We start from the raw sequence: 13,080 nt of genomic DNA, 5'->3' as shown, positions 1-13,080 counted from the left end.
CTGGACCTTAAGATCATCATCAGCGGCCCTTCTCCGTGAGCCCCTGCCAAAGGAAGTGAGGCGGGTGGCTACTAGGAGGAGGGCTTTTTCTGTTGTGGCACCCCGGCTCTAGAATGAGCTCCCTAGTGAGGTTCGCCTGGCGCCTACATTGTATTCCTTTCGGCGCTAGGTGAAGACCTTTTTATTTTCCTAGGCATTTTAGCTTTCTAAATTTTTATCTTTACTGTTTTAAATCTGTATTTTAAACTCCTGTACTGCTGCTAGGTTTTATTGTGGTTGTATTGTTATATTGTGGTTTTAATGTTCTATATATTTTAAATTGTTTTATTGTGTGTTGTTTGGTTTTAATTTTTGTGAACCGCCCAGAGAGCTTCGGCTATTGGGTGGTATAGAAATGAAATAAATAAATAAATAAATTTAATATCTACATTAAGCCACTGAGAAAAGCCATTCAGAGTTTTGGATTTGTGTCATCAATATGTTGATGACCCATGACTCAATTATTTTTTTTTCATCCAGGAGAAGCTATCTGGGTTCTAACCTAATACCATGGATGTGTGGGCAAGTGGATAAGGTTCAACAAACTGAAGTTGAATCCATACAGGGTGCAGGTGGTGCTCATGAGCAATACCAGTACCCTTGGGAGTTGCCTGTTTTGGGTAGAGTGCTACTCACTCCATAAAAGCAGGTTCAAAGCAGATGGCAGCAGTAGCCTGGGAGGTGGGGAGGTAGGCATGGGGTTGCCAACCACCCTCATTACCCTCCTGTGTACGTGAGTGGGGAGCTTAAGAGGATCTGAATGTATCTGAACTGTACTGGGGGACGAGTGGTCTTACATGATGCTGATACAGGATCGCTACACATTCTCAGCAGCAGCATCTGCAGGAAAGCCCCTTCTCCTTTTCTTTTGGCTGTGTAAAGCAGCGCACTTCAGCATCTCTCCTTAAGGCAACGGAGCCTCCCTCACAGGCCCTGCTCTCTAGACCAGGGTGATTATTCTAAAAATCAAGCATCTCTTGGTCAAGAGGACCTTTTCCACTTCTGCAAAGGCTCCTAGGTAGGCTTCTAATGACAGTCGCTAAACGCTAAGGTCAGTCAAAGGGTGCCTGCGTTTCTCCCTCCCTTTCCCAGAGTTCCCTCTTGAAAAATGCAAGCACATCTGCGTCTTGATACTTAAATGGAGAGTAACACTTTAACAGTCATAAATAATACCAGGCCTGTTCAGATAGAGCTTCCACCTCCATGATCATCAATACCCTGGCTTTCATTTCCCCTTCTTCCTCCTCCCCAGAAGACCACTGCCAGCGGTTAATATGCAAAGGGAAAGGAAGCATTCACTGGTGCTATTCAAGGCAACGGACGGGGCATCTTAGGCAAAATCTTTATCTCTAAACTTTCCGATTTATTAAATGACAAGCAATGAGAAAATGCGATGTATCCTATGGGATTTCCAGGGAGATCAGGGGATCCTGACTGGGGTGAGAGGGGGCTTGGATACAGCCATTCCAAGTGATATTATTCTGAAGGGAGGAGATGTTCTTTCACACATTCATTATCTATGATGTTCTATATTTAAGCAGACCCAGATACTAATTTTTAAAAGAAATTCCATTTCCTCTTTTCTATATGAACATGTCTGGTGGGGTGGGAGGTGGGGATTTACTTCATGTGTTCAGATCTATTGTTGTATTCTTAACTCTTTTACACTGCTGCTGATTTTTGCTTTGGTTTTATACTGTATTTTAAACTTTCAAAAGTTTTATCATGCGGTATTTTATGGATTTAATTGTTGTGAACTGCCCAGAGAGCTTCAGCAATTGGGCAGTATAGAAATAAAATAAAATAAATAAAAATAAAATAAATAGCCAGGACTGCCTTTTTTCAGCTGCACCTCTTGCACAGCCCTCAGCCATTTTTTGGAACAGAGAGATCTCATCATGCTTATCCATACTTCTGCGAATTTAAAGACTGTCTGCCCTTGAAGATGTCTCTGCAGCTGAAACTAGTGCAAAATGGTCCCACTTCACTCCTGATAACTATAGGAAGACAAGAATATATTCAGTTTTGCAACAACTTCACTGGCTACCTGTATTCTTCTAGGCCCAATTAAAAGTGATTGTGCTTACTTTTTAAAGCCCATCCTGGCCAGGGACAAATATACTTCAGGCCAAGATTGCTTCTTCCTGTATTGAACCTACATAAAAAGAGCCATACTAGAGCAAACCATAGGCCTATCTAGCCCAGCATTCTCTTTCCATAGTGGCCAACCAGATGCCCCCATGAGAAGCCCACATACAGAACATATATACAGTAGCGCCCTCCAGCTTGTGTTCCCTGGGATTGAGAGGCATACTGCTTCCAATACTGGAAGTAATAAATAGCCATCATGACTAGAAGCAATGACTTTGTCTAATTCCAGTTTAAAGCCATCCAAATTGGTGGCCATCACTACATTTTGTGCTAGCAAATTTTATAGTTTCACTATATTCTGTGTGAAGAAAAGCTTCCTTTTATCCTATATCTCCCACCAATCAGCTTCATTGATGACCCCAGGTTCCAGTATTATATGAGAGGGAGAAGTTACTACTTTCTCCACATCAATTATAATTTTATACACCTCTATCATGTTCCTTCTTACTTGCCTTTTTTCTAAGCCCCGAACATTGTAACCTTTCTTCATAGATTTGCTCCAGCATCATTTTGGTTGTCCTCTTCACCTTTTCCAGCTCTACAATATCCTTTCTGTGGTGTAGCTAATGGAACTGTACACAGTATTCCAACACTGACCACACAATAGATTTGTATAAAGGCATTATGATACTGGCAGTTTTATTTTTGATACATTGTTTGTATGTATGTATGTATGTATGTATGTATTTATTACATTTCTATACCACCCAATAGCCGAAGCTACATTTCTGAATGATTCTGAGCATGGACATTTCCAGTAAGGAATACTAATCTTGGTTTTATTACTGTTAGCTGCTTTGAGCTCTGTCTTTAACCTGAGGCCCAGCCAGGATCCACACTAAACAGATTTGAAGGTACCAACATCACTGATATCCACTCGTGTGAAAGAATGATAGTTTATTGGTAGAAAATGGATACAGATAATAAAAGCAAAGAAAAGCTTACACATGCCCCTGAATTGGTGTTGCATTGGTTCCCTGGATGCAACAGGCACCATCCCAGGGCTGTTTTCTGAGCAGGTGGTGCGCCTCCCCCTCTCAGGTGAGAACAGGTAGCAGGCCAATCTCCCCAGGATTTTATAGGGCTTGTCTCACTGAGTTTCAGATTGTCACAACACACACACACACACACACACCTCCCTCCCTTCACCAAGGATGAGAAAGTAGAGCCTTTCTTTCTTGGCAGGAAATAAAGTTTCTCACAGAAAAGAAAGGAACATTTCTTATCAGCAAGAAAGCATTATCTAGCTGTTGTTAGCTGCACAGTGAAGGTCAGCACTTTTTGATACTATGAAAACCAAGTCTAACTTCATAATAGTTGCCAACTGCTCTACCAAATAAAGATTTATATGCTATTAGCTACTGAATATAACTCTGTGTAAGTTCACACCTGACTCCTTGCAATTCTTCTGAAACCAAATCCAATGCAAACTCCATTTGGTAGGGGCGGGTATAAGTCAAATAAACAAATGTATCACAAGAAGTACATAATTCCTCATTCCCGCAATGCATTCCTTTGCATTTTCTGTTTCCCAGTATGGAAACTACCAATGTAATTCTATTAATACAGGGGTCCCTAACTTTTTTGACCTGTGGGCACATTTGGGAATTTGAGGAACTGCTTTGGGTTCCTCAAATTCCCACAAAATGCCTAATCAGTGGATTGCTGCTTTGGCATCTACCTGTTACGTCTATGGATCTTAGGCTGTGTCTTATTCAGCAAAAATGATTCCTGTTTATTAGACACCACAATGTCTCTTTAATAAGGGGTTGTCTAATTTAGCTAATTGCTAGTGGTGCAATACAGCTAATGCTTCCTATAAACATATGTTTTGGCAATGTGCAGTAGTTGCTTCTTTTTGCGGGGAGGTTATTACACAGATAAATTTTGTACTGGAACAGTCTTTAAAATTCACTAATGTACATGCTCTTTTAAATTACTTACTTGCTTCATGGAAATTAACAAACGGTCAGCATAAATGGATTCTCCGCACTCTTTTGATAGCTAAAAGACTGATATTACAATCTTGTAAGGATAAACACTCACCTCCTATAATGCAATGGACTGACAACCTTACAACACCACCTTCAAATGGATTCTTATTTGGCTATTTGGTCCATTTTTGTTGAAGCTTATGTATAATTGGTAGGATGTTATATGCATTTCATATGTATTCATTGCTATGGATATATACAAATCCATGTACATATATAAAAATACAAGAAAAAATAAAAATGAAATAAGTTTTGCCGGTGCCACATTGGGAACCCTTTCATGGGCACCATTGGAGTTGCCCGCAGTCACTGCATTGGGGACCCCTGTATTAATGTTTGTTCAGAAGTAAGACCCACTCTGTTTAATGGGGATTATTTGTACATAAGTCTGTCTACAGTTCTGGCCTAGGGAGATTTTGTAACTTTAAAACTTCAGGTTGGTGTTCCCATGTTTCAGAACATAGTGTACAGAAAGCTATAATGGCAGATAGCTTATAATTCATTTAATTATATTATCATAGAACTATGCATGTTCTTTCAAAAGTTTATATAGGACAGGTGGTGCAGTTAGGGCTTGGGGCCAAAGTTCAGGGCCCCACAGCCCCAGGGGTGTCTCAAATAACCACCCGAACAGTGGCAGGTGATAAAGGCATCAGGTCAGCAGAAGCAAACTCCATTTTATTCATGTAGTCATTATGGTGCTATGACTTAAATTACTTTAAAATGCAAAATTGGATGTGCTCAGAGTTGTTGGGGGTGTGTTTTTTAAAGTCGGGGTTGTCAAACAGTTTTGTTCTATCATTGCGGGAATGTAGAAGCAGTTGTAAAGTATAGAGGGTGGTTGTAGAGGGAGGAGAAGAGAAATGTGTGTTTCACAACTGAAATAATACACATGGCCATCTAAAGCTCCCTGCCCAGCTCCCAAGATAAAGAAGTCTGGAGTCTAAAATTACCTGACTGTACCACTGTATAGGATTATAGGAAAGATAATACTGTCTTCAAAGAAACTGGCTTTAATAAAAATGAATCCAGTAAAAGATTCTTGATATAGTTGAGTAAAAGAAATAATTACCTTAGTTTCACCGCGATTGTGTGGAGTCCTTTTGTGTGTTTATCTTGGATGTTCAAGATCATACCAAAGGCACAATGGAATTTTCAAATCTCAAAAAGAAATTCTGACCACATAGCTGAGATAAAATCAGTTACCTGCTGTGGCGGAAAGTGATCATGAGTAGTTCAAAATGACATGGGGCTCAAATGTTTTGAAGGAAAATCAATGAATATGAAAGAGGTGCAACCCAATCCTATGCATGTTGCCTGGAAATAAGTCCCTGAGTTCAAGTGTGACTTGTTTCCTAGTTAGTATGTAAAGAAGCGCTGCCTTGATCTATTAGCGTGTTTTCTTGTGATCCAACTGTATGTTAGCAGGTTTGATAGGTCTTTTTTTCTGATAAAATAAGTAAATATGTGTGTTGCAAAAATTCAATCAACTTCATTTACTTCATTTCAAAACTCAAGACAGGACTTCTAATTTTCTGTGTAAACTAACCTACAAGGCGGTTTCTTAAGGTTTTTTAGGTCCTTTGGCCAGAGTATTACTTGCAGTAATTTTAATTAATGTGACATTGGATATGCTTATAATATAATATAGCAAAACAATGCATGTGGTTTTAGATGAAGAAAAAAAATGAAATGACAGCAGCGTGCATGAAAAGCTGTTCTGATGAAATGTCCTGCGACTTGTCCAAAGTTCTAACAAAATAGGCTATAAAACAAACAGCTTGCGGTAAACTTATCCTCCAGTTGCCGCCGCTATTAGTTTATTTTTTGTTTTTTGTCTGCATGTGGGAGCTTTTGACTGCTGAAAGTTAAATTTTACTTAGGCAAAGAACTTTTTATAAGTATGCTGAGCTTCTGGCTGGGGTCAAATGCAGGGCAGCCAGTCATTTTATGCCGTCTAGCCATGTCAAATTGTCTTACATGGCTGTAATACTGCTCTGGTTGCATAAAGAAGAAAGCTGAAAAGATATAAAAGTCAAGATAGCCAATTCCCATAGAAGACTGGTTTAGAACTGCAGCTTATGCTAAAGTTCATGTTACTCACTGGCCTAATTAAGCCAAACGGGATTTTATATCTGCCAAATGTATCAATAAAGTGTATGGGTTGACCTTGGTGATACAGCCAAGGGTGTTGGTGCAAGTGGGAGATGGCACAGTTCTTGGGGAGTGAACTTTTATAAATTCCATCTAGTAGTAAAGTCAGTTGAAATTAAATTGTAGCCATAATAGTTGATCTCCACTAGGCTTCCCCAAGCTGGTGTACTCCAGATGTGTTGGCCTACAAACTCCATGATCCACAGACAACAGGCCATTAGCCATGCTGGCTGAGGATGAAGGGTTGTAGTCCAACACATCTGGAGGGTATCATATCATGGAAGGCTAATTTACACTATTAAACAATACAGGATTCGTGTCTCATCCATGCAACCATCACCTTTCATACTTCTCAAACTGAATAAATCTCACTTCAGCATTAGCTGATGCTTGATTTGTTGCCCTGCAGAATTCTGTTCAGCTTCTCTGTGCCAGAGACTCAAGGTAACATACTCCTCTTCTACTCAGGTGCTTTTGCTTTTAGGATGACTGTGGTTTATTGAAGTGTAATTAAATAAATGCACTTTCACAAGAGTTGGTTTTAAATGTTAACTATTGTATTTAGGGCAAACCCGAGAGTTACCAGAAAATAAATTGAAATCCAAATGGGAGAAAGTGCTGGGACCTGATTTTGAAGTTACGGTATGCAATCCAAATGCTTGTTTATATTCTTTAAATTACTGTGAGTTTAACATTATACACTGTTTGTGATTAAAGAACAGTTTAAGGTTTAGGGTTTATCTGCACATAAGGTATACTTTGTTTTCCTGAACATCTTAGGTGAAATTATGGAATTGTTATAATTAATAAATGTTTAGTCTTAATGGCTTGCTTCACACATCACAGTATCCCGTAATATTTTAAAATTCTGGATTATTGTGAATGTTGACAGTGTGCTGGTGGATTGTTTAGGGTGACATGTGAACCAGGAACTCTGGTTCACCCGCCCTTCCTCCAACAAGCCAGAAAAATAACGCATGGTTACTTTAGTCCAATGACTTTGAGATAAAGATAATTCTTTTAATGAGGTACCCATGGAAGCTTTTCTGGTGTTCAATGTTTAGGTTGTCACTGTGGACATGCCAGTTGCAGATGATGCTGAGCTACAGAAATATTCAAAGGTATTGGATCTTCATTTTTTTTCTCTCTTTCTGCAACATGTTAAGAATGTATATGTGTGTGAACCAACCTCTTGGATATGAATGTTTTTGATATTTGGGGCAAGTTCCAGAGTTGTTGGAGCTTTTATGCTGGGCATGAATTCATCCAAGAAGTCTGTCCTTAATTTTCCAAAACTGTATTCTGTGCTGACTTAAATATATGGGTTAGATGTCAATTATATTGCAGCTTTGCTTCTTAAAATACTTTGTGCTGATGTCTGGCATATTCATTGTTAGGGCAGGGGTTGAGACGTAATGCAACTAATACGCCTAAGCCAGAGACATTTTGAGCGATTTTTTTCTGTAAATCAATCCATCACCTTGACTACCAGCTGGAAGCAACTCTAAGTTGCCATGTGCATGTACAATGTTAAACCAGAATTCCAGAGCATCCTGACATACCATTCATGAACCATGTGCTACTGTGTGCAGGCTGTTTGCTCCCTGTTGACTCCTTCCACCCACAGGAGCAATTAAACTAAGAAAAGGAAAGCATAGTATGTTGTCCAAACCAGGGATCGTTAACCAGTTTTCTCTTGGTTTACAATTCCTGGCTTGTTTGAGAGCGACAACCTACAAGCCTCTGGTTTGGACAATATGCTAAGTTTTCCTTTCCTGGTTAGTTTAGCTACTCCCACTGGTGGGAGAAGCCCTTCTGTGCTTCTCTGGTTGCTCTTTTCCTATCCTTATCCAATGAAAATGTTTGATAAATGCAGCACCATTACTAAACTGGAGTAATATTCAGTTGATTAAATTTGAAGAAAGCTGTACAGCCCAAAGAAAATACACTTTAAAACATCACATTTGACTACTATTCTTTCTGATTTGTTTTTAACAGTTGCTTCCTATTCATACATTGAGGTTAGGAGTTGAACTGGATACGTTTGAAGGGCATCATTACATATCTTCAATTCAATCAGATGGTCCGATTGCTAAACTTGGTTTACTGCAGTTGGAGGATGAACTTTTAGAGGTACAATTCATAGGGAATATATTACATGTTAATATACTATTTGTTTTGTAACGTTCCAATGTTTTATTAAGGCGGGGTGGGCAACTTGTGGACCTCCTGATGTTTGGGCTTAGAACTTACATCAGCCCTAGCCAGTATAGTGAATGCTGAGACATGATGGGAGTTCTAGGCAGGGCCGCTCCAGCCTTCAGTGGGCTGTCAGCATAGTGCTGCCGATGGCCCCTCACTTACACACCACCCGAGCTGCCACCAGCTAGCCCTCACTCCTTTCTTTTCTTTTTTTTTGCCAGCCGGCAGCGGCGGTGGCTTCTCTTCCTCCCCCTCCTTCTATTGCAGTCTCCACGCTCCTCATAGCCTGGCCAGCCCTGCTGGCAAAAGGAAACCCTGCAGGAGCTGGCCAGACAAGCCTGCAGGGCCCATGCCACTCCATTTAAAAAAACAGTAACTTAAAAAAACCCCTATGCTTTGAGTAGCACTAATCTGAACCAGATGCTGCCTTGGGGTGGGGTGGGGTGACCAATGAGGGCACAGGAGCAGTGGAAAGACCACCCGTTTGCCATTCGTGATGAAACAGTTGAAGATCTGGAGAGATTTCTACGCAGATGACATAGGTGGAACACATCGCAGAGAAATGATTTTGGAACTCTGTTGGTACCTGTCTATGCTGAAAGGGAGAAACTGTCTCCGACTAATGGAACTACTGCTGAACATAGCAGTCGGTGATACTAGCAGGGGAGAGTAGAAAAGATGCAAAGAAAGAAAGCAGTAGTAGAAAAAAACAGACAGCTAAACGAAGGCCACTGAATGGTATAGTACTTTAATATGAAGTCACCAGATTACTAAAAATGGATCTCTCTCTCTATAAATAAATAATTAACATATTTTAAGATGAACATTTTGCCATGGTATCTCCTCTTCCACTGGAATCCTAAATGATGTACATTGTTATAGCAAAATATGTTTATAGTAGAACCAAAGTAATTGCTTTAGGAATCTGAATGCCTACGTATGTTCTAATTTCTCTGCGTAGGTAAATGGTGTTCAGCTTTATGGAAAATCCCGCCGTGAAGCAGTTTCTTTTCTTAAGGAAGTGCCACCTCCGTTTACCCTGGTTTGTTGTCGGCACCTCGTTGACGATGGCACAGAGTCCTTCGTGGATGAGCCCGCTGCCATTACTCCTTGTTCTCCAGAACCAAAGGTAAAATAGTTTGGTTTAGTTAAACAGGTGTCCCAACAGATGTTCCTTGATTTTGACTTGTTTTGCTCTTGCCTTTGGTATCAGTTATTTTGCCATTCATTTTCATTATGAATGACAATTGTGGATGATTCATAGGCCATTGTTCAGCTGCTCAGAATCCCATGTTGTTAAACATGATTTAAAATATACCCCTCTGCCCTTTGGAATATCTGTAGAGTGTGTGTATGTATGCACATGCATGCATATTTATTAGCATATTATTGCCTTTCCTTTCTCGGTGTATATAAGCTGTATAGAAGTGAGCATCTCTCTTACTATTAGAAGTATAACTTCCTAATTTGCAAACAGTTTTGCCATGTTATATCACATTGTTAAACACCCCTCCCTCTTAGTATATTTGGTGAAAGTATTTAGCAGTATCACTTGCTACTGATCTGGAATGTCAAGGCAGCCATGTAATGCATTTTCTTACATGTACATGCAGGAGGCATCTAGCAATCGTAAATAAAAATTAGACAGTATGTGTGTAGGAGGTGTAGTTCAATGGGTAGAGCTGAATGTACATTGGTATATAGCCCATTGAAGTTGAAGGAATGTAAATCCTTGTAAATGTACTTGACTGAAACTTCAGTTATCTAAGTGCAGACAACCAAGAAACTGGATTCGTTGTAGTGCAATTCTCAAGTGGCAGCCATGTACTGGGTGTTGTTGTTTATTCATTCAGTCGCTTCCCACTCTTCGTGACTTCATGGACCAGCCCACGCCAGAGCTTCCTATCAGCCGTCACCACCCCCAGCTCCCCCAAGGTCGAGTCCATCACCTCCAGAATATCATCCATCCATCTTGCCCTTGCTTGGCCCCTCTTCCTTTTGCCTTCCACTTTCCCTAGCATCAGCATCTTCTCCAGGGTATCCTGTCTTCTCGTTATGTGGCCAAAGTACTTCAGTTTTGCCTTTAATATCATTCCCTCAAGTGAGCAGTCTGGCTTTATTTCCTGGAGTATGGACTGGTTTGATCTTCTTGCAGTCCAAGGCACTCTCAGAATTTTCCTCCAACACCACAGTTCAAACGCATCTATCTTTCTTCGCTCAACCTTCCTTATGGTCCAGCCCTCGCAGCCATAGGTTACTATGGGGAATACCATTGCTTTCACTATGCGGACCTTTGTTGTCAGTGTGATGTCTCTGCTCTTCACTATTTTATCAAGATTTGTCATTGCTCTCCTCCCAAGACGTAAACGTCTTCTGATTTCCTGGCTGCAGTCAGCGTCTGCAATAATCTTTGCACCTAGAAAGACAAAGTCTGTCACTGCCTCCACGTTTTCTCCCTCTATTTGCCAGTTATCAATCAAGCTGGTTGCCATAATCTTGGTTTTTTTGAGGTTTAACTGCAACCCAGCTTTTGCACTTTCTTCTTTCACCTTCGTCATGAGGTTCCTCAGCTCCTCCTCGCTTTCAGCCATCAAAGTGGTATCATCTGCATATCTGAGATTGTTAATGTTTCTTCCAGTGATTTTAACTCCAGCCTTGGATTCATCAAGCTCAGCACATCACATGATGTGTTCTGCATACAGGTTGCATAGGTAGGGTGAGAGTATACAACCCTGCCGTACTCCTTTCCCAATCTTAAACCAGTCCGTTGTTCTGTGGTCTGTTCTTACCGTTGCTACTTGATCGTTATAGAGATTCCTCAGGAGGCAGACAAGATGACTTGGTATCCCCATACCACCAAGCACTTGCCACAGTTTGTTGTGATCCACTCAGTCAAAGGCTTTAGAATAGTCAATAAAACAGAAATATATGTTTTTCTGAAACTCCCTGGCTTTCTCCATTATCCAGCGGATATTGGCAATTTGGTCTCTAGTTCCTCTGCCTTTTCTAAACCCAGCTTGTACATCTGGCAATTCGCTTTCCATGAATTGCTGGAGTCTACCTTGCAAGATCTTGAGCATTACCTTACTGGCATGTGAAATAAGTGCCACTGTTCGATAGTTTGAACATTCTTTGGTGCTTCCCTTTTTGGTATGGGGATATAGGTTGATTTTTCCAATCTGTTGGCCATTCTTGTGTTTTCCAAATTTGCTGGCATATGGCATGCATCACCTTGACAGCATCCTCTTGCAAGATTTTAAACAGTTCAGCTGGGATACCGTCGTCTCCTTCTGCCTTGTTATTATCAATGCTTCTTAAGGCCCATTCAGCTTCACTCTTCAGGATGTCTGGCTCTAACTCACTGACCACACCATCAAATCTATCCCCGATATTATTTTCCTTCCTATACGGAGCTTCCGTATATTCTTGCCACCTTTTCTTGATCTCTTCTGGTTCTGTTAGGTCCTTGCCATCTTTGTTTTTGATCATACCCATTTTTGCCTGGAATTTACCTCCGATGTTCCTAATTTTCTGGAAGAGGTCTCTTGTCCTTCCTATTCTATTATCTTCTTCCACTTCCACGCATTGCTTGTTTAAAAATAATTCCTGATCTCTTCTGGCTAACCTCTGGAATTTTGCATTTAATTGGGCATATCTCCCCCTATCACTGTTGCCTTTTGCTTGCCTTCTTTCTTGGGCTACTTCCAGCATCTCAACAGACAGCCATCTTGCCTTCTTGGTTTTCTTTTTCTTTGGGACGTTTCTTGTTGCCGCCTCCTGAACAATGTTGCGAACTTCTGTCCATAGTTCTTCCCGGACCCTATCTATTAAATCTAGTCCTTTAAATCTATTCTTCACCTCCACTGCATATTCATTAGGAATATTCGTGAGCTCATATCTAACTGATCTGTGGGTCTTCCCAATTCTCTTTAGCTTGATTCTAAATTGTGCAATAAGAAGTTCGTGATCTGAACTACAGGCAGCTCCAGGTCTTGTTTTTACTGACTGTATAGATGTACTGGGTACTTTTCAGAGTATAGAATCCTGCCCTTTAGGATTTAGAACTAGAAATTTTGGTCCATCCAAGAGTGAGGGGATCATCCAGAGGAGTATTTCTAGATGTGCAGGTGGCTGCTCCTTGAAGGGAAAATCCCCTATGGAAGCACTTTGTGCATGTACTCAAGCTTTCTGGAGGGCAAAGACAGATTGGGGACTGATGAATTGTGGGAATGGTGTAGAAGGGAGGGAAAGGAAATATAGTTAAATTGAGACTCAAGTAGTTCATGAAGGAGAGTCAAGATTATCCTTAATCCTTTATCCTTAATGAGGTTGAAAGAGAAAATAGTCTAGGACTAAATCCTGTAACTCATTTTTTCCTGAGTAATCTCACAGAAGGATATTCCACAGTGAGTGGGTCTGAAGATTTTAGCCTCCTGCTACATCTCCAATTTAAATCCATTCTATGTTGATTTTAAAATATCTCATGGTTCCCCATCCCAGGGAGCCGTCAATAGCAGTATTGTGTAAAGGGTGGAAAACT

At 40.5% G+C, this 13,080-nt stretch overlaps 1 protein-coding gene across 12 annotated transcripts in view; it reads left to right on the top strand.

Moving 5' to 3' along the window:
• The window catches only part of PATJ (PATJ crumbs cell polarity complex component), a 236,099-nt gene that overhangs the window by 36,082 nt on the left and 186,937 nt on the right, over positions 1–13,080 (top strand). For all 12 annotated transcript variants that reach the window (XM_084852343.1, XM_084852349.1, XM_084852348.1 and 9 more), the window contains 4 exons: positions 6,904–6,980; positions 7,403–7,459; positions 8,337–8,471; positions 9,502–9,669. In XM_084852343.1, the coding sequence (XP_084708469.1) occupies positions 6,904–6,980; positions 7,403–7,459; positions 8,337–8,471; positions 9,502–9,669 (437 nt within the window). The remainder of the gene's footprint in view (positions 1–6,903; positions 6,981–7,402; positions 7,460–8,336; positions 8,472–9,501; positions 9,670–13,080) is intronic.

Source organism: Heloderma suspectum, chromosome 4 (genome assembly GCF_057233095.1).
Source record: "Heloderma suspectum isolate Gila_16-S chromosome 4, 16-S_ref, whole genome shotgun sequence".
NCBI lineage: Eukaryota > Metazoa > Chordata > Lepidosauria > Squamata > Helodermatidae > Heloderma > Heloderma suspectum.
This window is presented reverse-complemented; position numbering and strand designations above follow the sequence as displayed.